Source organism: Macrotis lagotis, chromosome 6, assembly GCF_037893015.1.
Source record: "Macrotis lagotis isolate mMagLag1 chromosome 6, bilby.v1.9.chrom.fasta, whole genome shotgun sequence".
Taxonomy (NCBI): domain Eukaryota; kingdom Metazoa; phylum Chordata; class Mammalia; order Peramelemorphia; family Peramelidae; genus Macrotis; species Macrotis lagotis.
Window position 1 is genome coordinate 46,718,114 of NC_133663.1, and position 25,990 is coordinate 46,744,103.

Consider the following 25,990-nt stretch of genomic DNA (forward strand, 5'->3'; position numbering starts at 1 on the left):
ATTTTGGTCATGTTTGCCAATTTTCCAGTAAAAATGAAACCACGGCATTGTTTTAATTTGCATTCTTCTTCTTATCAATAATCTGAAATATATTTTCATATGGTATTTTATTGTAATCCTTTTGAAAACCATTCATGTTTTTCCATCCCTTTTCAAAAATTAACTGATTTTCCTGATTTTATATTTTATTCAAAAGAATTTTCTAACACAGGATGTCATGAGTTGTTTAATGGACAAGAGATCAGCAAAAGTGCTTTGTACCAACTCTTTAGAAAATGGGCAGGAGATCTTTTGGAACTTTTCAAAGCTGATGGCTCTTCATTCAGTGTAATCAGGGATGACAAAAGGCAGTTTTATGCAGATGACTAAATAGGAGAAAAAGATCAAATATTAGGATGCTATACCATTCTTTTTTTAGGTTTTTGCAAGGCAAATGGGGTTAAGTGGCTTGCCCAAGGCCACACAGCTAGGTAATTATTAAGTGTCTGAGACCAGATTTGAACCCAGGTACTCCTGACTCCAAGGCCGGTGCTTTATCCACTATGCCACCTAGCCGCCCCTGCTATACCGTTCTTAATTAGAATTTACAATTTTTGGTTCTCCTACTTCCACTCCCAACACATCACCAATGAACATTTATTGTAAGTAATAAAAAGTTAAACTTCCACACCTGCACATCTAATCATGACACAGTTACGGTCAGGATGGTGTAAGCAGTGAACAGGTTGAGTTCCCACAACTGTTTGGTGAGAAACATCTATTCATGAACCAGACAAAGTCAAGGTATGTAAGAGTTAACTTTTCATAACTGCTTGGAGAAACATTTAATCAGGACCAGACAAGGCCCAATAAAGAAGTCTGCAGTTAGGAAAGATTGAACATGGACAGCAAAAAGGGGAGGGGCGATAAATAAAGGGAGAGCTAGTCCTAACTTAGCAATGACCTAAGAAAGAACTGCACCTGTGTAATAAGGTTTATACATATTATCTTGCACACCCCTCATTAAATTAATTTACATAATATGGGGTGCATGAAGAGGAGAAAGGAATATATTAAGGAAAGGTGTATGAGGAAGATTCTGACCTGAAAGAGTTAGACCAATCTAACTTAGAAGGGAGGGACTGAAGAAATTGTACCATGCTAATCCCATAAAAGCCTTCTCACTTCCATACCTTTGAGGAGTGGAGCCTGCTTCCCGCCAGAATGGTAGAATTTCTTTAAGTTCTTGCTACAATAAACTGCTGATCCTTAACTGTGTCAAGAATGTTTCTAACATTTACCAGGTATCTACCATATGCCAGTCATTGTGATAATTAGTGGGGATTGTAAGCTGTCTTTTTTCCTCTGTTTCTACTGGAAGAGATAAAAAGGAAATTAAAACTGGAGAGTGAAGGAGCTAGGATTAGGAGGGATTGCAAAATGTTTACTGTGCAAGATGTGATTGAAGATGGGACTCAAAGAAAGATGGGAAGCCAGTAAACAGAGCTGAGGAGGGAGAAGGTTCTAGCCTGAAGTGAAATATTGGAACAGCCAGGAGGCCTGGGTCATTGTATAGAAGAGTATGTGGCAAGGAATAAGATGTTAGAAGACTAGATAGAGGGGGCTAGGTTATGAAGGACTTTGAATGCCATAAAGAGATATGAGTGAATTGAATGGGGTGGGGGCTGGAGGTGGGATGCTGTAGGAAAATTACTTTAGTTACTGGAGAATGGTTTGGAGTGGGTCAGAGATGGAGGCTGGTAGACCCACGTTGTCTATTGTACTAATCTAGGTTGTACTAATAGCACTGTTGCAGGAAAGCCTGCAATAGAATCAAGTCACAGTATTATCAGAGGAGAGAAGGGGGCCTATTGTAGAGATATCACAAAAGGTGAAAAAAATAGACTGGATGGGAGGGCTAAGAGCTAGAAATCCAGGATGACTCCCAATCTGTGAACCTGAGAAAGTGGGAGAATATTGCTGTCCTCCACAGTGAGAGAAGGTAGGAAGAAGGGAAGATTGGGAGAGAGATAATAGGGTTCATTTTGACCATGTTGAATTTAAGATATCAATTGGACAGTTGGAGATGTGAGATTGGAGGTTAGCAGAGATTTTGGGGATTTCAGTAGATTTCAGAAATATAAGAATAGAAATAAGAGATCATTTAAGTGAAAATAGTATAGAGGGAGAAAAGAGCCCGGGACAGAATATTGAGGGACACCTATAGTTAGAGGGCATGAGCTAGATGATGATCTAGCAAAGGAGACCTAGGAGAAGTGATCAGAGCAGGGTCTCAAAAAATTAGAGAGGGGAAGAGTGTCAAGGAGGAGAGAGTGAATGGCAGTGTCAAAGTGTGCAGAAAGGTCAAGGGAAATGAGGATTAAGAAAAGACCATTGGATTTAGCAACTGAGGCATCATGGGTAGGCAAAAGACAGTTCCAGGTTTCAGTGGAATGATTAGATTGGACACCAAATTACAAGGAATAAGAGGAGAATGAGAAGAGAAAAAAATGATATAAAAATTGTGGTATAAAAGATATTTTGGAAGAGTTTAGCAGAAGAGATATAGGATGATAATGGGAATGGAAGAATCAATGTGAGCATGTTAGTAGGCAGGAGGAAATGAGCCAGTAGCTGGGGAGAGACTGAAAATCAGTGATAGAATGGCCATAGTAGGGGAAACATTCTTTGAACGGATGGGATGGGATGGGATCCCTGGTACAGCTAAAAGATTTAGCCTTGGGAAGGAGTAAAATCAACCTATTATGTGAGACAGGATAGAAAGAGAAGAAACTGTCAGAAGGCACTTGAGTGAAAGGCAAATCCTTTTAATTTTTTTTCTGTAAAATATGAGATAAGGATCTCAGCTAATGGGTGTGCAGAGGGGGAACTACAGGAGGGTTGTTGCTGTGAAGAATAGGATAGTGAGTTGTTAAAGGAGGTATAGTAGGCTTGCCCAACAGCAATGAGTGACCCAGTCAGTGCTGTGTACCAATAATATGTAATGACTGGATGATTTTCTCTGCCTTCATTCAGCACCACATGCATAGGAAAAAACGGCAGTGGATGAATGGTGGGAGTGATCTAAGCTAAAGTTTAGCCAAACTCAATTGGCAAAATTATAAGGAGTTTAGGGAGACAAGAGGACAGTGTAGAATTGATTTGGTACACAAGGAGTCAGGATGGAGAAAAGAAGAGAAAGTGGTTATTGAAAGGGAGATGACCTGTGAGATGTGAACAAATTTTTATCTTAGACTTGAGACTTCTGCCTTCCATTTTGATTCATTCATTGGACCTCCATGAATAACTCAGTGTTAGTCTATTTCATTTATCTTTCTTGATCATCAAATATTTGGGCATCGAAAAATTTGGAGATTGCTTTTAGTTTGTTATCTTTTGTTATTGGACCTGTTTTTAGTGTGGAGAATTTCCTGCATGGTAATTCTTTCTGCCAATGTAGATTAATGATAAAGTTTTTTTTTAAATTGCCTTAAGTGCTGACAGTTTACAAGATTTCCCCCTAGTCATACAATAAGTATGGCCTCAAATAAAGTCTCTTTAACTCTAAGGATGTCTCTTAATCCATTATATCAATAATTTTCATGCATCTTTAAGATTTCAGAATGGTAAGATTGTTTAACTATCATGATGGCCCTCATAGAGGAGAACTAATTGGAAGTGAGACTTTTTGACAACATATAAATGATTCCTCAAACCAGGACTCTCATATTTCTGAACACTTTTTGAAACACATTCATTTTTTAAATACTTTTATTTAAATCACAGTGGCAATTGTGGTCAATTGTGGTACTGTTGGGGAAAACTTACCTGAGACAAATATAGCCTAGTTTCTATCCAAAGAAAGAAAATCAAATCAACAATCCTTATTATCTGCCTGGTATCATTGCTTAAGTAACTTGAGTCAGAACTTTAAGAAATGTCCTAAATGTCTGCTTTACTTATTGCCTAATATAGTCATTATCTGGTGAAGGTAAAAATTCAACCCTACAGACATTCTTATTTGCTTGATTTTTAAAGTAATCATTTCAATAATATATTATTATTGTATCTAATATTATAAAAATCACCCTATTGGTCCAAAGCTCTGGGCTCAAAGGTTTTTGTCTTTCACCATATTTCACAATAAACCTGCTATAGTTTTTGACTATTTCATATTTGACTTGTTGGACAGTGGTCTGTGAATTTCTTAACAGATTTTTAAATTATATTTTCTAGTTAGAAATGATTTTGATCATTACACCATTTCTACAGTCAATAGTTGTTTTTTTAAAGTCAGCATTGTCTAATGACACTTGAAGACTCAGTATTATGGTATTAATGTCTTTCACTATGGAGTCTGGTTCTCTTATGCTAAGAAAGACATCCATAAAATGTTTACTTCTGAAGTGACATTCTCTGCTAGTGAGGAAAGAGTCATAGAAAATCCCTAAATAAGGTAAGTCAATTAAGACTCTTCATCTTACCTTATAAACTGTAGATCTACTTGGGAAATAGATAAAATTATATTTGTGGTTAAACAATGATGTTCTGTATCCTTGGAAACTTGCTCTGTGTACACAGACGTTCATCCATGCTTTGTTAGTATGAACTCAGAATTAGAGAGGTAAGGACCGAAAGTCTTAATCCTGTACCAAGATTCAAACTGTTTCTTCTAGGATTCAACCAAAGAGTTATGACCATGATGAGCTATGACCAGTCAGACTGACCGGATCCTTTGCTTCTGTTCTAGCTCTCTTTGGAATGTATAATGAGACAAAATCTATGAGACTCTATTGTCCAAACAATTCGGATTCTCCAAGAACCCTTTCTCTCTTGAATTAATTCCTTTCATCATTGTGTGAGATGAGAAATGGAAAACATTAAATGAACTTACATTAAAAGTCCCACTTGGTGTTCTCCTGATGCTGTTTATCAGTAGAATACCACAGGCTATCAACTGAAAAAAGTTTGCTCCCATCTGGATCAAGAAGAGAGAGAAGTTCCAGGCTACAATGGCAGGGGGCTTTATGCATATATCCCATTTCATTTTTATAGTTAGGTAATTCCTATATGAAGAAGCAGATGGTTATGATATTCATTCAACAAATACTTTATTGAATGTCAGCTGTGAATAATGTTGAAAAGAGACACCTTCCCTGCCTATAAGAAACTTCTAGTCATTTGACATTTTTTATTAGTTTTTTTTTTGGCAAGGCAATGGGGTTAAGTGGGTTGCCCAAGGCCACACAATTAGGTAATTATTAAATGTTTGAGATCAAATTTGAACTCAGGTACTCCTGACTCCAGGGTTGGTGTTCTATCCATTGTGCCACCTAGCCGCCCCCATCAGTTGACATTTGAAAGATGCAAATGAAATCTTGCTATGGCAATTCTGCTAAAAATTAAGGCAAATCTTTCCGTAAATGACATGAACTCTACACCAAAGAATGCTATAATATCATCTTGTACAAATCTCAAAGAAGTCTGGTCAACTTGGTATGGTTGTTAGAACCAGGATTTCATTGAGAATTTCTTGCTAAAATTCCATTTGCTGATTCATTTAGATCAACAAATTCTCTGTGGTTGTCTTAGTTTATCTTTCCTAGAACAACTTTATTCCTCTTATTTTTGTCTAAGCCACTGATTAGGTGACTTGCCAGTAGTCACAGACCTAATTAGTATGCATCAAAGGCAAGACTTGAACCCATGCCTTCTAGATTCCAATCCCAGTCCTCTATCCACTAATCAATATTGGTCATCACTGATAGATTTCAATAATCTGAAGTTTATCCATATATATATCTACATATTTGTATATATGGGTGTATAGTATATTTGTATGAACAAATGCATTTATATTCACATATACATTATGTATGCATATGAATGAATAGTCATCTAATAATATGCATACTACATAGGCTTATGTCCAACATATATGTATCTCATCATTTATTTTTACCATGAAAATGTTATCAGCTTGATGACGCTGAAGGTGTTCTGTAACTGGATTCAGGCTAAAATTCAGTCTTTGACACTCTATGGTCCCATAGCTTCTCTTAGTCTCAGATATATTTGACAAATTAACTTGTTAGGGGATCATATAGTTACTTTGACAAATCCAAGGAGGAGTTCCTTAGCATCAGATAAGTCAAATAACTTTTCTTTCAACTTAAAAAAAATTTTTGAAGGTGTTTTTCAGCCTGTGGTCCTCACAGAGCTGCTGAGAAGTGGACATCCTGAAAGATACCGATTGGGAGATCTGCTACTGTCTGGTTTCAGTCAGTAGAGAGGGGGTGGAGTTGGCTTGGCTATATAGTGAATCTTTCTTGGTAAATATGGGGTGGAGGAGAGAAAACAATAAACATTTATAATAGAACTTACTATTACTAGGCACTATGTATTTTTAACATTCAGAGATTTCCAAATTCATTTACAATTTAAAAAACTTTAAAAAAAGATAATGCATTAAAATTAAGAATTAGAAAAACCTTAAAAAAGGGGTAATGCCTTATATTCATTCTCTATAATATATAAAGTTTGGATTAGGAGAAATGGTTAACTACATATAAAGTTATTTTTCCTTTAAAGAGAAATCAATAGCACCACTATACATCTAGTTAGAATGAAAAGTCCCTGTTTAGTTTTCATCTATGTATCGCCAGGACTTACAGAGTGCCTTGTATACTTAGAAGGCATTTAATAAATGTTTGTTGAATTATGTCAAAAATCAAAAACATTCCTCCTGCCTTCCAAATAAAACCTCCAGATACTACTTTATAGACTTATCTGAAACTCAGAGGGGAATGACATAAAGTGCCCATGTCCTCACTGCTAATTAATGTCAGATATGGGAAGGAAATTCAGATTCCTGCCTTCAAACTTAACACTCCTCTCTCTCTCTCTCTCTCTCTCTCTCTCTCTCTCTCTCTCTCTCTCTGCCAGTATATTAGTATATTTTATTTATTATATTAATTAATCTTAGATGCCACAAAGAGTCATTGCAGTTAACTGAGTAAGGGAGTGACATAGTTAAATCTTCACTTTATGAATATGTGTAGAAAGTGTAGAAAGCAGCTGTGAAGTTAATGCATTTGGAAAGGGAGAGAAATTTTAAACAAGACTACTATTAATTAGGAAGTTATTATAAGAATCCAAGAGAGGGCTATGAGAAACTGAACTAAGGTGGTGACTAGTTTAGTAGAGAGAATGGGATAGGCTTAAGGAATGGTGTGAAGGTGGTTGGTTGTTCTTGTCCTTTGTTATCGAAGATGACCAAAATGACAACAGTATGTTAGAGATGAGTTACTGTGTGTCTGGCTAGGGCTGATCAGATCAATATGAGCTCTGAATACTCTTCCACAGTTGGAAGAGTACAAATTGCCCATGTGAGCACCTGGGATGGTTACTCTAAACTTATGTTTTTTTGTTTTCTTGAACTGCTTCAATTCTTCATTCCTCATACAGCACAGCACCTTCTCTGATGAGAGCAGTCTTGTGTCAGTGTCTCCCATGTTGTACAATTAATTCTTTGTTTTTTGTATTTTCAAGGTAATAGGGTATTAATTGACTATGGGTGGATTTGAACTCCAGTCCTCCTGATTCCAAGACCCATGCTCTATCCACTGAGCCACCTAAATGTCTTGGATAATCAATGCTAGAGTTTTATTCCTTCCTTCCCTCCTTCCTTTCCTTCCTTTACTTTTGTTCCTTCCTTTCTTTCCTTCCTTCCTTCCTTCCTTCCTTCCTTCCTTTCTTTCTCTTTCTTTCTTTGTCTCTCTCTCTTTCTTTCTTTTTTCTTTTTCTTTCTTTTTCTTTTTCTTTCTTTGTTGATTCTTTCTCTTTCTTTCTTTCTTTCTTTCTTTCTTTCTTTCTTTCTTTCTTTCTTTTTCTTTCTTTCTCTTTTCTTTTGAATTTTACAGTTTCTGCCCCTAATCTTGCTTCCTTCCCCCTACCCCCTCCAAAGGCAGTCTAATTCTAGAATTCTTAAGAGAGGATTTCAGGGTATCCTAGTATTATTTCTTCTGACTCCCTTGTACTTACCCTGTTTGAGTTCTCCATAAAATAGTCTTTTTGGCAAGCGTACTTCTGATATTCTAACAATATGACCAGCCCATCATAGTTGTGCTTTCTGTAGGATTGTTTGAATGCTTGACAGTTTAACTCAAGAAAAGACCTCAGAATCTGGTATCTTCTCCTGCCAGGTGATCTTCAGAATCTTCCCAAGACAATTTAAATGGAAGCGATCCAGTTTCCTGACATGGCTCTGGTAAACTGTCCAGACTTCACGGGTATACAGAAATGAGGTTGGCACAACAGCTTTGTATACTTTCATTTCTATAGTTAGTCTAATACCTCTTCTCTATCACACTTTCTTTTGGAATCTCCCAAATACAGAGTTGGCTCTGGCAATGTGTGTGGCAGCCTTATTGTCAACATATACCTCCCTGGAAAAGACACTGCCAAGATAATGAAGTTGTCCACAGTACTCCACAGTGAACTTTTCCATTTGTTGCAACTGATGGTTCCACATTTGGATGGTATGATGCCAACTGATGGAGCACTGTGTTTTCTTGATGTTAATTATCACAAGCAGCAGAGAATTGATCCATGTTTTGTTGCATCTCAGCTGCAGAGGTTGCATTGAGAGCACAATCATTTACAAACAGATCATGCATTCCTCCATTCTGATCATGGCTTGCAGCCTTTTCAAGTTGAAGAATTTACCATCATTTTGGTAACTGACCTTGATGCTGTATTCATCCTCAGTGAAGGTGTTTGATAACATGGTTGAAAATATCATGCTAAAAAGCAGGGAAGCAAAGACACAGTCTTGTTTTACTCCATTAGTGACCAGGAAATTTCAAGAGCATCATCCACTAACCAGAACTGGGCAAGTGCACCATTGTGAAATTGATATACAATACTGATGAGCAAACAAATTTTGATGTAATTTTCCATAAACTCTCACAACTGACAGTATTGGAGACTTTGTCAAAGGTGAAGGTAGAAACAATAAGAATTGAATATGTGGGTTGTGCAGCAGTGGATATTTAAGGATTATGTAAAGGTGCATATCTGGGTAGCTGGAAGGATAATGATGACTTCAACAGATATAATTTGTAAAGATGGATAGGGCTTTAAGGGAAAATGTTAAATTTACTTTTGAAGTACGTTGATTGTAAGGCAACTTTGGGATGTCCAGTTGGACATGTGTGACTAGAGATCAGAAAAGAGACTAGGGTTGAATAACTAAACTCATAGGAACAACATTAGCATGTAAGAACATATAAAAAGAAAATAAGAGAGATGATAACTCAGAATGGGACTTTGCAGAATATTCCCAGTGGGAGGACATGATGTGAAAAGCTGATAAGAAGTCTGATAGGATGGTGGAGAGCCAATAAAGATTAATATCACAAAAATTCTAAAGGAGAGAGAATCCAGGAGGTGATGAGCAATGTAAAATATTGCAGAGATAAAGCCAGACAAAGAGGTTCAGAAAAAGTGACATGACCTAATACTGGCTCAAGTCCCTCTCAATTTTCCCTGTCCTTATGAGGATGATATCCTTTAGCAGCCAAGAAGTATACAAAGCTGTCAGTGTTAAATAATTCTTTAGCAAGAAGTCTATCACCAATAACTCTTGATGAAGTTATTCTGGGATGAATGGATGGATGGATGGATGTTTGGATAGATGGGTGGATGGATAGATGGATGGATGGATGGATGAATGGAAGGATAGATGGTTTTGGGCTAGAAATTACAGCTCCTGAATATTGTTGGAGTATGCTGCCTGTTTTTTAAAGTAGTGAAAGTGACAGGCCTCTTCCACTTGGGTAGTAGCTCCATTTCTATGTGAAGTATACAAGGCTTTGAAATGTTGTTGGAAAGAACTCAGAACTCAGGAGAGAACTGGTCTCAGTTCTTGCCTTTCACATGCACAAGTTGTGGAACGATGATTGGAAAGACCTTAACCTCTTGAGCTTTCTTTTCCTCAGGTGTAAAATGGGGATAGTTGGGTATGATCTGTAACTATGCCTCTAATCCCTGCTTTCAAGGAGGCTGGCCCTAGTGCATCATTTGAATTCAAGAGTTTTGAGCTTTAGTGAACTAAAATCAAACAAATGTCTCGATCCACTGATGTGGTAAACTTCTAAAAAAATTGAATTCTGTTTCCTGAGTTCTATTCATCCACTCATCAAATATTTTTAACTGGATAGCTAGATAAGTGAATAGCTAGATATGAATCAATATAGCCCAGTTTAGTGAGATTAGACCTATAAGTAGTCCATATACTTCCAGTCCTGAGGAGACAGGGAGACCCAGTCTCAAAAAGTATACACAGAGGGGTGGCTAGGTAGTGCAGTGGATAAAGCACTGGCCCTGAAGTCAGGAGTACCTGGGTTCAAATCCAGTCTCAGACACTTAATAATTACCTAGCTGTGTGGCCTTGGGCAAGCCACTTAAGCCCAGTTGACTTGCAAAAAAAAGCTAAAAAAAAGTATACATAGGTATTATTATAAATGAAGTAGCATTTACCTCACAGGGTTCTCATGTAGATCAAATAATGCACTCTGGAAATAAATACATTTAAATATCAGCTTTTATTATAATCAGGTAATCAGAATCATCAATAGGATTTAGAACTGCTAGGGACTTTAAGGGGTACTTAATTCCAACCTTCTTATTTTATGATTAAGTAAATGAAGGCAACAGAGTCAGGATTTGAACTCCCCTTCTAACTCCATTTAAAACTTTAAGGTTTAAAAATATTTGCTTATAGAATTCAGCAGAATTTAAATCAAGCATTATTATCCATGGATGAGGAGAGCTTATAGAGAGGAATAGAGTTCAAACAATCTAGCAAATAGCATACATAGCCAATAATCAAACTCAGGATTTTGGATTCTAATGACTGAGAAACTAGAAGACAATACAGCACAACCTGGACAAGTATTTCTGCCCCACTAAAGGAGAGGGTCACCAATTCATAGAGTGAGAACTGAAGGTTTGGCACTTTCTTAGAGACTATCCTGTTTAGTTTTTGACTTTACTGACGAGAAAAGAGAAGATCCGAAAAGTTAAGTGTTTGCCCAAGGACATGCAGCTTGTAAGTAGCAGAACTTGGATTTTACTCCAAAACCATTGTTCATTCTGCCCATAGCACAATTAAGCAGGTCATCTATTGAGTCTGAATATTTATTGGAATGGAGAACTCCTGAAGCATTATCCAAGTCCATAATGTTTATATTTCACGTTCAGCAAGAATTTATTGGATTTTGAGACATGTCCTTTTCAGGACCTTGGATAGAGGTCGTGATTACTCGCGGCGGGGGGGGGGGGGGGGGGGCGGCAGGGGAATAGGAGGACTATTTTCCATTGGTTTGCCTGTATTTCTAAATTAATAAAATGTCATGCGGGTGTGTAAGCAATTCTTCAGCGGGTATGGTTACCATGGAGCAATCCTCTTGTACCAAACTATATTAAGTGATCTGATTTTTACCTTAGGTAGATTCATGTGACTAGCATTTAATCTGGTAAGCAACTAATATCAGTTTCACTAATTTTACACTATTAAAAAAATGTCCCAATAATGGGATATTTTTAATCAATGAGAGATGAGTTGAAGTTTACTTAAGAAGAAAACTAGTCTTGTATTTTTTTTAAAGATTTGACATTAGTCGTGCTTTTCTTTTTTTTTATTTTTAGGTTTTTATTTTTATTTTTTTTGCAAGGGGGTTAAGTGGCTTGCCCAAGGCCACACAGCTAGGTAATTATTAAATGTCTGAGACCAGACTTGAAGCCAGGTACTCCTGACTCCAGGGCTGGTGCTTTATCCACTGCACCACCTAGCCGCCCCTAGTCGTGCTTTTCTAATGAATGTTAAACAGGTAGCACATGCATGTAAAGATATTTGCACATATTATCCTTTGTCTTTCCTTTGTGCCTCCCCAAAAGCTATTAAAGCCCCCCCCTACCCTGGCACATACACATACTGCTCCCCCTTTCAGAAGGAATAATATACTGGACTTAGAACGTTCAAGTTTCACATTAGTATCCCTTCCTTCACTTTAAAATGAATGTGCTATCTTTTTTTGTTTGTTTGTTTTAGATTTCTTTTGCAAGGCAATGGAGTTGAGTGGCTTGCTCAAGGCCATACAGCTAGCTAATTATTAAGTGTCTGAAGCTGGATTTCAACTCTGCTCTTCCTGACTCCAGGGCCGGTGCTCTCTCTACTGCGCCACCTAGCTGCTCTGAATCTTGTTATTCCTTTTTTTTTAAAGGTGTCTGCAAAGCAATGGGGTTAAGTGACTAACCCAAAGTCACACAGCTAGGCAATTTTTAATTGTCTGAGATCAGATTTGAACTTAGGTCCTCCTGACTTCAGGGCTGGTGCTCTATCCACTGTGCCACCTAGCCACCCCTGAATGTTCTATCTGGATGAACTGATTCAACTACTCTGGAAAGCTTTTGAAATTATGCCCAAAGGGCAATCAAACTGTGCTTGCCTTTTGATTCAGCAATACCACTGCTAGGTCTTTAATCCAAAGATATCATAAAAAAGGAAAAGGATACACACACACACACACACACACACACACACACACACACACACGATAAATATTTATAGCACCCTTTTTTGTGGTGGCAAAGAATTAGAAATTCCAGGGATGCCCATCAATTGGGGAATGGCTAAATAAGAAATGTAATGGAATATGACTGTTCTCTAAGTACAGGCAGATTTCAAGAAAAACCTAGAAAGACACACATGAACTGATGCAAAGTAGAGTAATACCAAAATATTATATATACAGTAATAGCAACATTTTGCAATGATCAAACATGATTGAATTAGCTATTCTCAGCAATGCTAGAATCTAAGACAATCCCAAAAGACTCATGATGGAAAATTTTGTCCTCATGCAGAGAAAGGACTCTGAATGCAGATTGAACCATGGTATTTTCGCATGATTAATGTAGAACATGATTAATTTGGACATATGTTTTACATGATTGAATATATGTAACCTATATCAAGTTGCTTGCTGTTTTAGGGAAGATGAAGCAGGGGGAGGAGAAAATTTGGAATTTTTGTAAAGAATGAATGCTAAAAATTCATATTACATGTAATTGGAAAAAAAAATGAAATTCTATTAAAAATGAGTGTGATTAATCTAGATTTCTAAGGTTCCTTCTAACTACCATATCCTTTGACAGCTATTGTTTTTGACTCAGAGTTATTTGGGGTATCTTGGCCTCTCCATAACATGAGATTGGCATATGAAATTTCTAAAGGCCATTGTTTTTCCCCATTTGCCATTTGGCCTTTCTATCACCTAATATTAAAAAAAGTTGTGTAAAACATATGTTAACATATGTTGATTTTGCTGTAGAGAAGGTAACCACTAGGGATCCTTATGGGTAGAGGACATATGCTTGCAGTATTTGTTCTTACCAGTCATGGAAGGGATACATCCATCTGTAATTTCCTATATCACATTTGGGACCCCTTTTGATAGCAATCATTGCTATTGATAGTCCATATAAAGCTCCTAGAATTCCAATTACGGCAAGTATTATGGAATGAACCATCTGAAAAACAAAGAGAAAAAGTTAAATAATTTTCAATCCATAATATTGATAGGGACTTGACCTGGGATTTTAATTAGGAGAACTAACTCTCAGATGAAGAAAACTGCCTCTACTAAAATAAATTGACATTGCCTCTACTCTTAAAGGCAATGGTTCTCAACATTATCTCAAGACAACATCTGTCATTTGTCCAATTGTCCTACAGTCACAGTCAGTGGTAGCAGTGGCTTATCATTTAAGATGACTGTCTACTTTTAAAGTTAAATGTCTATTAGATATCATATATATATATATATATATATATATATATGTACTCCCACATGTACATTATTTCTAGGTATGTATATGTGTATATATATATATGTATATACTCCCACATGTACATTATTTCTAGGTATGTATGTGTATATACCTAGAAATAATGTACATGTGGAGTACATATTTCATTTTTCCTATTTTCTAGATGAGGGAACTGAGACAGAGAAGCTATATTGAAACTATTTAATTGATTACTCAGTCATTGGTACATAAACATCCTGAAGTAAACAGTTGATGCTTACTTACTATGCAGACACCAACTTTTCAAAGGTAGTTTGCCAACCTTCCTCACTCCCCAATTTTTTCCCTCACTTGCTTATAGACATATGATATGTCATATTGCAATTTCACTTCTCTAGCTTGTGTGTTTGGTGCCTGTTCACATATTGTTACATATTTTCTTCTTTTGAAATGGAAAAGAAAAAGAAAAGGAAGTAGATATACTTTCCTTTGGAGCCAAGCCAGATCATTATAATTAGCGTTCAGTTTTGAGCTTATTTGTTATCATTCTTTCTATCTGCGCTATTGCAATCATTGTTCATATTATTTCTTAGTTTTGATACTTCATTTTGCATCAGATCAAATAAGTGGGTTTCTCTATCTTCCTCAAATTTAATCATTTTAAATATGTGTGTGTGTATTAGTTTTTTTACACAATTACATTTAAAATTATATTTAAAACAATTTTTAACATTTTTAAAAAAGTTTTGAATTTTAAATTTCCATCCTCCTTTCCTCCCCTCCCTTCTCCCTGAGTGAGTAATCAGATATAGAGTATACAATTTTATAATTTCTTATGGTACAGTAAGTAGCCCATTACTATTTCCCACTGGATAGATAGCTATTTTATTTCCAGTTCTTTGCTGCTACAAAAAGTGTAGCTATGAATATTTTAGTGTTTAGTGTTTTCCTATCTTTTTCAGAGTATATTCCTGGCAGTGAGATCTTTGAGTTCAAAGGATAAGGACATATTAGTAACTTTCATAGCATAATTCTAATTTACTGAAACTTAGGTCAATTCATGACTTCACAGAAATTTTATTAATGTGATTAGTGCTCCTGTCTTTCCATAGACTTCAGCAATTATTACTCCAACATTTATTTATCTTTGTCAATTTTCTGGATATGAGATGAAATGATTATTGAATGAATTAGCATTTTATATAGTTGCTGAAATAATTTTTCCTTAAATGTATGTCTGACATGTCAGTCCCCTACTCATTAAATCCCAATGACTTCTTACTGCCTCTCAGATCAAATAAAAATTTCTCTGTTGAACTTCATAAACTGGCTCCAACTTTCCTTTCAGATCTATCACTCTCTTTTACACATTCTACAGGCCAGCCAAACTGGCCTCCTTGCTGTTCTTTATCAAACTCTGTGCCTATGCACTAATTGTCCCCTTTGCCTAGGATATACTTATTTCTGTCCATGATGTTTTTCTCAATAGATGAGAACTATTTCATTTTTAGTCTAGGGCTATCTCATGTCTAGGACAGTGCCTATCGTACATTAGCTGCTTAACATAGATTATTGACTTACTATTGTTTTTAATTTTCCTTTTGTTTGTTTTTGCAAGGCAGTGGGGTTAAGTGACTTGCCCAAGGTCACACAGCTAGGTAAATACTATATGTCTGAGGTCAAATTTGAACTCGGTTCTCCTGATTCAAAGGTTGGTGCTCTATTCACTGGGCCACCTAGCTGCCCCTTTTAATTGTCTTTTGAGGACTATTTATCCAAATATCTTGATCACTTAACTGGGTTTTTTTGTTTTTTCTTCTTAGATGCCAAACTTTTATTAGAGATATTTGATTTCCCCTCCGGTAGACAACTTTTTAAATCTTGATATTATTTTTAAAATTTGTTTTTCATTTATTTATTTTTAAAATATTCTTTTTCCTTTTAATTTTTTGATTTCTAGATTATCTCCCTTCTAACTACTCATTCCCCACCCCTAGAAGATATACAGTATCAATTATACATGTGAAATAATCTAAAACATATTTCCATATTAGCCATATCACAAGCAAAGCAAAAAAAATAGCAAAAAAAATTATGCATTCATTTGCCCTTAGAGTACATTGTTCTTTTTCTCTTGAGGCGGCTGATATTTTTTCATCACAAATCATTTGTAATTGTCTTAAATTATTGTAATAAGAATAGGTTGCAGGTGGACAATCAGCTTTCCCTAGGACTCAGTCCTGCAACTTGTCTTTGCACTATTCTATTTTTATCCACTTTCCTAAACCACAAGAAATCTTGTAATCCCACCTAAGAATTCTTGGTTTGTTGAGCAGTTAAAGACCCCCTTATTGATAACTGATAACTGATAACTTTACTAATAAATTGAAGGGAACTCTGTTGATTCAGTTTTTTTGTTACAACCTGTTGGCAGTTATGAAGGGATTGAGGAAAGGAGGCCATTCCCTAGGAGATTCTTTAGAAGACCCTCCAGTGAAAAATTTCACTGAAGGACTTCTCCATAGCAACACACTGGAGATTGGATTCTTTCCTTGGTCTCAACCCCTTTGAACCAAAGTAAAATTGCAACACTATTGGAGAAGTTCCAATATGATTTTGTGTTGCAGTATTGTTTCTATCTAGTGTGACTAGATTAGTTCAATAGATAGTCTGGGATAAGACTGAGAAATAAAGTGTTAGTAATAAATAAATTTGTTACTAATAAATAGTCTAAAATATATATAAGAAAATACCCAAATATGACAATAAAAGGGACTTTTACTTGTGCATAGTGATGTTTTTAAAGGAATTATGTTAGCAAATGCTTTCCTATCTGTCTTCTCATGTTATCTGTGTACATTAATGAACTTTTTTCCTGGAAGAAATGATGTGAGGGATTTTTCTAAACCTTTAAAAGGTAATCTTTCTTCTCTGAATTTCTAAAACTTGGCCAGATTAGAGAGTATAGAGATAAAGGTGGAGAAGAAGAAAGGGAATGTTTGTTCATCACCAGTGGAGATTTATGACATTTTGCATTTTCTGCTAATTCAAGACTAAATTTGTGACTGAAATTTTAAATTGTGGCTTAAATGTTTTTATAAATGCTGAAATGTTCAAGTGAGTTTGGGCAACATTATGAAGATTTTTAAAACAGAGAAAACAAGACAAAAAACTGGAAGTTACCTGGAAACAATATTTAGACCTTTTATCACTCTTTCCCTGGAGAGTGACAGAATTATTGGTTTTGTGCCAAGGCAGAAAGGGAATTCACTGATTAGAGAAAGGGGAATAAAAAGGATTGTAGTTTTCAATTGAAATTTATCTAGTACTTTGGAATTGTCAGTTATCAACTATTTCCCACACTACAAAAACTGAAAAAGTTTGTTTAAATCAGGAAGTCACTTAAGAATAAATAAAATTTAATTCACAAAAATGTTTTAGAGTTATCACTATATTTTCTTCTTGAATGCTAGAATAGAACTAAATGTTTAGGTAAACCAGAAACAAGGTCATCAAAAGAGAGTGTATAAGACTTAGAATTGGTACATTCTTAATCACAAAGATGACAATATTGCAATTAAATAGGGTGTGTAAAAATTATTGCCAAATTGAAATGAAGAAATTCAGTGAATTGAAGATTAGTTTAATAGATAGTCTGGGATATGACTGAGAACTAAAGATGAAAGGAACTGAGTAAATAGGAAAGTATTGCATCAGAATATGGAAGAAATGAGAGATATAGTTTTGAAAGGATAAGAAAAAGCAAGAAGATATAAATGGAACTGGATAAAAAGTTTAAATTGTTGCCTAAGTTTAATAACTGAATGGAAATTTGTAAGCAAAGGGTTTGAAGTTTTGGAAAGAGATTTGAGTGAGGTTTTGATTTTATTAGGATAAGGATATAAGAAACTTTATATGTTGTCATTCTTTGTGATATGGAAGGTGTAGTAATATACACACAATGGGGAATTATTTGAATATAGGATACTAAAATTCTGTCTTTTGAAGAACCAATAAAGGGATTATTTTAGTTATTAGGTAAGGAATATTAAATCCTCATGGACCCCTAAAGAGGGAGATGACAATGCTAGACTATTTGTGTAAATCTTTGTCAGAAGACACTCTGAAAGTAGTGGGTGATCTTGTAAAATCTCCTTATTTGAAAATTCACTAGGGTTCTTGGGACCAACTACTAGGGTAAGGTCATAAAATCTTATCAGCTTTGTGAAAAATACCTGTTAAATGTTATGAATAATAAATTGGTTTGCTGAAAAACCTGTTCCATCATAAACACATATTGTCAAAAGTGGGGGATGGAGTTTGCTTATAGTGTAGAAATGATTTTTGTGATGATTTATGATACTGAAAATTATATATGAAATTGTATGTATTGAAGTCAGTTTGAACCAATTTACTCTTAACAGACCTCCATTCTTAAAGATTTATTTTTGGCATAAGGGGTTAATATTCAATGACTAAGAGATGGACATCTATAAGTCTGGAGATTTTCAGTAGTTAGCTAATATTTCCTGGTTTTTTGAGTGAATTATCATAATAGTCACTATGTAGAATTCCAGATTGTAATTATTTTTATTTTATTTTTTGCCAAGGCAATGGGGTTAAGTGACTTGCCCAAGGCCACACAGCTAGGTAATTATTAAGTGTTTGAGGTCAGATTTGAACTCAGGTCCTTCTTACTCCAGGGCTGGTGCTCTATCCACTGCACCACCAAGCCACCCCTATTTTTTATTTTCTAATGATGGATTTTTATACTAGGATGAATTTAAACTGAAGAAGAAAAAAGAACTGAATGTTAATTGGTTTTTTTTTTCCCAGAAGTCATAATATTTATTTTTAATTTTTTTAAATTTATGAATAAAAAGCATTTTTATAATATATTAAAAAGATGATTCACATGAAACTGGAAACCTAATAAATTCAACTTGCTTTGCCTTTTAAATATATAATAAAGTTATAAAGTAAATTTTTTTTTCTCCCCCCCCAAAAAAGGCTAGACACAATAAGGATATATTTAGAGCTGGTATACATATACATATCTATCTATCTATCTATCTATCTATCTATCTATCTATCTATACATACCAGTCATTTAAAAAATAGTTATGTTTTCTTCCTCATTTTTTTACATTTTTATTTATTTACACATTACTAAAATAGTCTTGTTGAGTAAATATAATACCTCCTCCTCCCACAAAAAATAAAAATCCCAGGGCAGCTAGGCAGCTCATTTCCTGATCATGACTTTCAGGTAGCCCAATAATTTTAAAATTATTTCTTTTGGATCTGTTTTCAAGGTCAGTTTTTTCAATGAGATATTTCACGTTTTCTTGTAGTTTTCATTATTTTGATATTGTTTTATTGTGTCTTGATTTTTCACAAAGTCATCAGCTTCCTTTAGTTCCATTCTACATTTGACGGAGTTGTTTTCCTCAGAGAACTTTCTTATCTCCTTTTCCATCTGGCCAATTCTGCTTTTTAAGGTAATTCTTCCTATTAACTTTTTGAACTGCTCTTTCCATTTGACCCAAACTGGTTTTTAGCATGTTGTTTTCTTCAGCATTTTTTTAGATCTCCTTCACTAAGCTGCTGATTTAGTTTTCATGTTTTTCTGGCGTCTCATTTCTCTTCCCAATTTTTCCTTTCTCTATTACTTTTCAAAATGTTTTTTGAGTTCTGCCATTGTTTGAGCCCAATTCTTATTTTTCTTGGAGGCTTTAGATGCAGAAGTTTGGACTTTTCTCATCTTCTGTGTTTTGATCTACCATGGGACCAAAGTAATTGCCTATGCTCAGTTCCTTTTCTCTGTTTACTCATTTCCTCAGCCTTTGGCCTGGTTTTGGGGTACTTCCCGAGCTTTTGAGTATTATTGGAACACCTTCTGCAAGGACTTCAGTTCCTTCAAGGTCTTATGAGAGACTCTGACTGCTCTCCTGCCTGTGCTTTAGTCTGTGAATAACCACAAGCACACCCCTCTCTCTTGGAGTTGGAAGGAGGGGTCCCTGCTCTATGACAATGGTGGACCCCAGACTGCGACCAGGGTTTGAATATGGACAAAGCACCAGAGTCCTGTCCCAAGGACAGAGGAGAGACCTCGACAGTCTTCCCCATTCCCTTACCTTCTGTGGGCTGAGAGCTCTGGATGCAGCTGTCTGGCAGCTTCTTGTTGGCAGCTCTGGGGCCTGCTTCTGTTTCCTGGGGTCTGGGCTGCGCTGATGGCCCATGCTGGCTTGGGCTTTTGCACTAGCTCTGGCAGAGGTTTTTCCCGCTGATCTTCCAAGTTGTGCTTGGTGTTCCCTGGGGTTGGCAGGTCAGGAAACAGCTTCTGCTATCAGGAGCTGGTGCTCCCAGGGACCCATTCGCAGACTGTTTCTGGAGGGCTGGAACGCCTTCACTCCTGCATGGTGATCCTAACTGCTTTGTTGCCCCCTCCAACCTCAAGGAGCAGAGCCCATGGTCTGAGAATTGCCTCACTGGGTCTTTCAGTGGGTTCTGTCTCTCAAAACTTTAGTTGAGTCATAATTTTAAGGTTTTTGCAATAATTTGGAGAGAGCTCCTAGGAAAGGTTGTTCTAATGCTGTCATCTTGGCTCTGCCTCCTTGTTACTTGTTTTTTTTTTGCAACAACATGATCCAAATGATTGCTGTTTCTAACTCTAAACTATGATTAGTGGAACTTGCTAGTTGAGGTAAAATTACTTGATAATTTGATATTGTTCTGAGTTTTGAATTCAGGTATAAGCATTTGAATTATCATTTCAGTAATCTACTATTCAGGGGTAAATCCCATATGTTGATCAAAGGGAATGTGATTTGAGAACTGCTTCAGGTGGATTTTTTGTTTCAGGGAAATTTGAGAGGATGATCTTGGAATAGCTGAAGGCAGATTCTCTTGACTCAGTATTCCCATTGTGTAATTTCATTTTTGAACAGGAATGTTTTCTACTGGTCAATCCTGAGCCTGGCCTCTAGGAATAAATATGGGATTTTGCTGCATGTAATTGGGTGTCAGACATGAATCTTGCCTAGAATTAAACAGAGCTAAGGGGGAGGTTTTACTATTGTTGTGATTTGTGAACTATGTCCCTCCTTTTATTTCCTTTCATAGCAAATTTCTATAATCAGAGAGAAATAGAAATAAAAACCTCACAATCACTTTAAACAATTTATTTTTTCTAATTACACATGAAAACAATTTTGACACATCTTAAAAAATTTTGAGTTCCAAATTCTTTCTTTCTCCCTTCATCCTCATTGAATAGGCAAGCAATTTGATAAAGGTTATACATGTGCAATCATGTAAAACACATGTTCATATTAGTCACATTGTATAAGAAAACAAAGACAAAAAAGCTCCAAAAAACAAAGTAAAAAAGTATGCTTCAATTTGCATTTAGACTTGATCAGTTCTTTCTCTTGTTATGGATAGCACTTATGATTTTAAGTCCTTTGGAATTATCTTGGATCATTGTATTATTGTAAGTCACTCACTCACAGCTCATTATTGGACAATATTGCTGTTACCATTTACACTATTCTTCTGGTTTTGCTTGCTTCACTTTGCATAAGTTCATTAAGTCTTCCCAGGTTTCTCTGAGTGCATCCTGTTCATCATTTTTTATAACACAATAATATTCCATTACAATCATATAACATAACTTGTTTAGTCATTCTGCAATTGATGGGCAACTCCTCCATTTCCAATTCCTTGTCACCTCAAAAAGAGCTGCTGTATTTTTTTTGTATATATAAGTCCATTTCCTTTTTTAAAAAATCTTTTTGGGATATAGATCTAGGGATGTTTGCTGTATTAAAGAGTCTGCACAATGCTATATAGCCTTTTGGATATTAGTTCCAAATTGCTCTTCAAAATAGTTGGATCAATTCACAACTTCACCAACAGTACATTAGTGTTTAAATTTTTTCACATTCCCTCTAACATTTGTGATTTTCCTTTTCTGTCATATTGCCAATTTGATAGGTGTGAGGTAGTATCTCAAGAGTTGTTTTAATTTGCATTTCTCTAATCAAGAGTGATTAAACCATTTTTTCATGATTATAGCTTTGCATACTGAAATCTATCTGTTCATATACCTTGACCATTTATCAACTGAATGACTTATACATTTAACTCAGTTCTCTATATATTTGAGAAATGAATACTTTATCAATGAAATATATTTCCTTCCATCTTTTCTCTGCACCCCCTCTCCTCTCTTTCATTTCACTGTCTCTTTTTAAAAAATGGTTTGTTTCTGACACTGCCTGTCCTTACCAGTTGTGAGAATTGAACATCTTCCAATTTCTCAAGTCATTCTTTATTTCTTTTTTCTTTATTTGATTTTCTAACAATATGCAACAGTATTCACCAATCAAATTTTTTTTGCAGTTTTGAGTTTTACAGTTTTCTCTCTCTCTCTCCATCCCTTCCCTATCTGTTCTCCAACAGAAAACCATCTAATATAGACTCTATATGTGCAATTATGCTAATCATATATATATATATATATATTATCCATGTTGTGAAAGGAGAATCAAATCCAAACTAAAGGAAAAATGTTCTTTTTTAAAGGGTTTTTTTGCACTCATTGATATAATAATCATGGTTTGAAATATTCCTGTTTTAATATGATGTAGAAATAGTCCTGTATTAAATTTAACTTATCTTACAATTTAATGATTTTTAATTTTTTTCTAAAAGTTTATTTAAAAATTTTGAATTGATATTTGACCAGACCTATTCTTAACTAAGTAGATTGAAAATGAGGAGAGAGGAAAAAAAAGTATAAAATGATAGAATGGAGCTAAATGTGCAATTAAAAAACACAATTCAAACAATGGGACAAACTCACTCACAAAATGGATTATAAAACAGAACCCAACAATAAGCTGTTTAAAGAAATACACTTGAATGACTAAGATTAATATCAATTTCACATAAGGTTCAAAACCTGATTCGAAACCATGATTCAAAATGAGAATCTATTATTCTCCAGTTGAACTTTAAAAATGAAGAATAACCATCAGGATTTTAGCTAAATCTACAGAAAATGGAACTAAAAAGAGATAAGTAGGAAACTTAAATATGATTTTAAAAGCTCCATAGATAACAAATCAACACTTACCAAATAGCATAGAATCTAAATATTTAAAGAAAAACTGACCTGAAAAGAGAAAAACATAATAATGGAGAACCCTCAATATATATAAAAACCAACAATCACCAAATATAAAGGCATAAAACCTCACCAAAAATACAGAAAAACTGGAATGATAAGCACATCATTTACTGATCATAATGAAATAAAATATATTAAATAAAGAGTCCTTGAAGAATCAAAAATTAAGACAAAATAACTTAATTCTAAAGGACTAATGGGTCAAAGAACAAAATATAGAAACAAAAAATTTCACTTAAAATAACAATATTTCTGGAATACAGTTAAAGTAATCTTTAAGAGGAAATTTATATTTCAACATTTTCATAAAAAAGTGAAGAATTAATGAACTGAGTTTGTGATTAGAAAAAAATTAAAATGAGAAATCCAAATCCCACAAATAAACAACAAAGTAGAATTTCCAAAAGTAAAAATGTTTGATAAAATTGAAAGAAAAAGGCCTCAAAGTTGATTTGATTGATAAAACTAGGAACTGATTAAAAAACCAGCTAAATAAAACAAATAGGAAAACAAAAGGCTTATCTTTTTTAGAGCAAGAAAAAGGCAAAGATATTTATATCATACATGAAAGAAATGAATTCAAAGCAATTGAAACAGAAATAAAAAATTTTCAAAAATATTTTACTGAACTGTATGTTGATATAACTCATTACCACTGAGGAAATAGATGAATACTTTTAAGAATAAAACTACTCAGATTAAAGTAGAAAGAAATAAGATTATTTAAGTAATCCAATATCAGAAAAAACTAACTGAACAGTAGTAAACTCCCCATGTTCCCCATGAACTCTAGAACAGTTAAATTTATAAATGAATTCTAAAGAAGATTCAAAAAACATTTAATTCTAATATTGCATAAACTAAAAATCCAGGAGAGACTCTTTCAAATTCCTTATATAATATACATATAGTCTTGACACATAAATGAACATATAAAAAGAAAGCTATAATCAATATTTTAATATTAATGAAAAAATTATACAAAATACTAGAATGATTTCATATACAGATCACAACATATATTAGAAAGATTATATACTATCACCAGGTTGGATTTATACATGGAATTAAGAATTGTTTTTTTCAAAATAAGGAAGATGATAAATATATGTTAATAAAATAAATAAGAACATCATGATTATATTGATGTTAAGAAGGCTTTGACAATATTTAATAACCATTCCTGTTGAAAGGAGGGAAAGAACCACTAGAAAGCATTGCAATAAATATAGCAATTGATATTGTCAAAATATAAAGAATTTGAGAAAATTTATACTGGAAAATTATCAAAAAATTAAAAGATGTTATTATTCTGATCAGTACAAAGACAATGTTAGAGGACTGATGATATTACCGGCCTCTCAGTAAAACATGAGGGACTCAAGTTGAACAATGAGTCATACATTTTTAGATATGAACAATATGGAATTTTTTCCTCTGATTGACCATGTATTTGCTATAAGAGTTTTCTTCTTTCACTGTCCAATAAGGGAAGAAAGAAGAAAGGAGAAAATAAATACTTATGAAAAAAAATGGATGGACTTAGAAAAAGAAAAACATTTTAAAAATTATGATTAGATATTTGTAATAATTATGATTATGATTAGAATTAGAATTTGAAGCTAAGTTGCATAGTGGATAGAATTCTCTCAGGACACCAGGAAAACTTGAATTCAAGTCAAACCTCAATACTTAATATTAGTGTGAGCCTATGCATGGGCTGACCACTGTTTGGTTCAGTTTCCTCTTTTGTAAAAATGGGTGTGATAATAATAACACCTACTTCCCAGAGTTTTGTGAAGATAGAATGAGATAATTGTAAAGAACTTAGTATGGTATTGGCACTACATAAATGCCAGCTATTATTATTATTATTGTTATTACTGTTTTAATTTCAAAACAGAAGTGGAACATCTGTGGGTAATGGCAGTATAAAGATTATAACTATCTCTGTGTATAGCTGAGGTATCATGGAGAAATGAACAATGGGATTCAGTAATTGAAATTTGAGGTATTTGAGGGAAAATTATTCTATTATTCTATTATTCTATTATATACAAGTTCCCTAGTAAAAGGATAGACGATGAGGAGGAAAGAAAGGCTCTCGACCAGGCACTAAACTCATTGAGAAAGAAGAGAATGTCCTGGAGCCTGAAAGATAATAGCTAACCAAGATTTGGATCCGGGGATAAATTTGGATTGAACGAGGAGAAAAGATTTCTAAATGGAGGGAGTGGAGGGAGTCTGCAAATAGCAATGGAGAACAAGGAATTCTCTACATCCTTTATGGGGTCAATCTAGTGTAATGTCAAAAAATAGTTATTATTGTAAATAGGGTGACAAAGAAAGCAGGGTGATCAAGAAGGAAGCATGACTTAGTGAGGCCACAAGATGAAAGGGGCAAGAAAATTTGAAGGGTTTAAAATGAAAGGAAGTTTACTAATTGAGAATTTAGTTATTTATTTTCTAATCATTCAAATTGCATATTAAGGTCATTAGTGGGTTGTTTGTTTTCTTTTGACTAGCATGTTCATATGTATTCTCAAAGATACTATTTTTCTTCTGAGAACTTTTACCAATAATTCAGAAATTTGGGGTTATTTCAAATAATTATCATTCTCTTTCGGATAGTAATTGTTTCGGATTCATTCTTTGATCCACTTATTATTCAGGTTGCCCATGTTGAGTTGTCAGGCTTTTCCTTATATTCCCCATATTAATGATTATTTTTTTATGCTCTGGTTCTGTAAGAGACAAGATAGCATACTAGATAAAGAAGTGACTTCAGACACACTGACTTTGTAACCTCTTAATACTCCAGGTAACTCTCTAAGACTATAAGTTGCAGAAAGAATGCTAATCTTCATTGATAGTTTCCCAATTTAGGAACACTCTATCAGTGAAGTCACAGGTTCATTCCCTATACCTGTGGATCTATAA

General features: G+C 34.6%; 1 protein-coding gene across 10 annotated transcripts in view; it reads right to left on the minus strand.

Annotated features, from left to right (window-relative positions):
- Positions 1 to 210: 210 nt before the first annotated feature.
- LOC141490808 (transmembrane 4 L6 family member 4-like) overlaps positions 211 to 25,990 on the minus strand; it is a 41,133-nt gene continuing 15,353 nt past the window's right edge. For 9 of the 10 annotated variants that reach the window (XM_074191094.1, XM_074191100.1, XM_074191099.1 and 6 more), the window contains 3 exons: positions 13,439 to 13,575; positions 4,874 to 5,045; positions 211 to 365 (listed from right to left, as the gene is read on the minus strand). In XM_074191094.1, coding sequence (XP_074047195.1) covers positions 354 to 365; positions 4,874 to 5,045; positions 13,439 to 13,575 — 321 coding nt within the window. In that variant the 3' untranslated portion in view covers positions 211 to 353. The remainder of the gene's footprint in view (positions 366 to 4,873; positions 5,046 to 13,438; positions 13,576 to 25,990) is intronic. The other variant, XM_074191101.1, reaches the window with a different exon arrangement.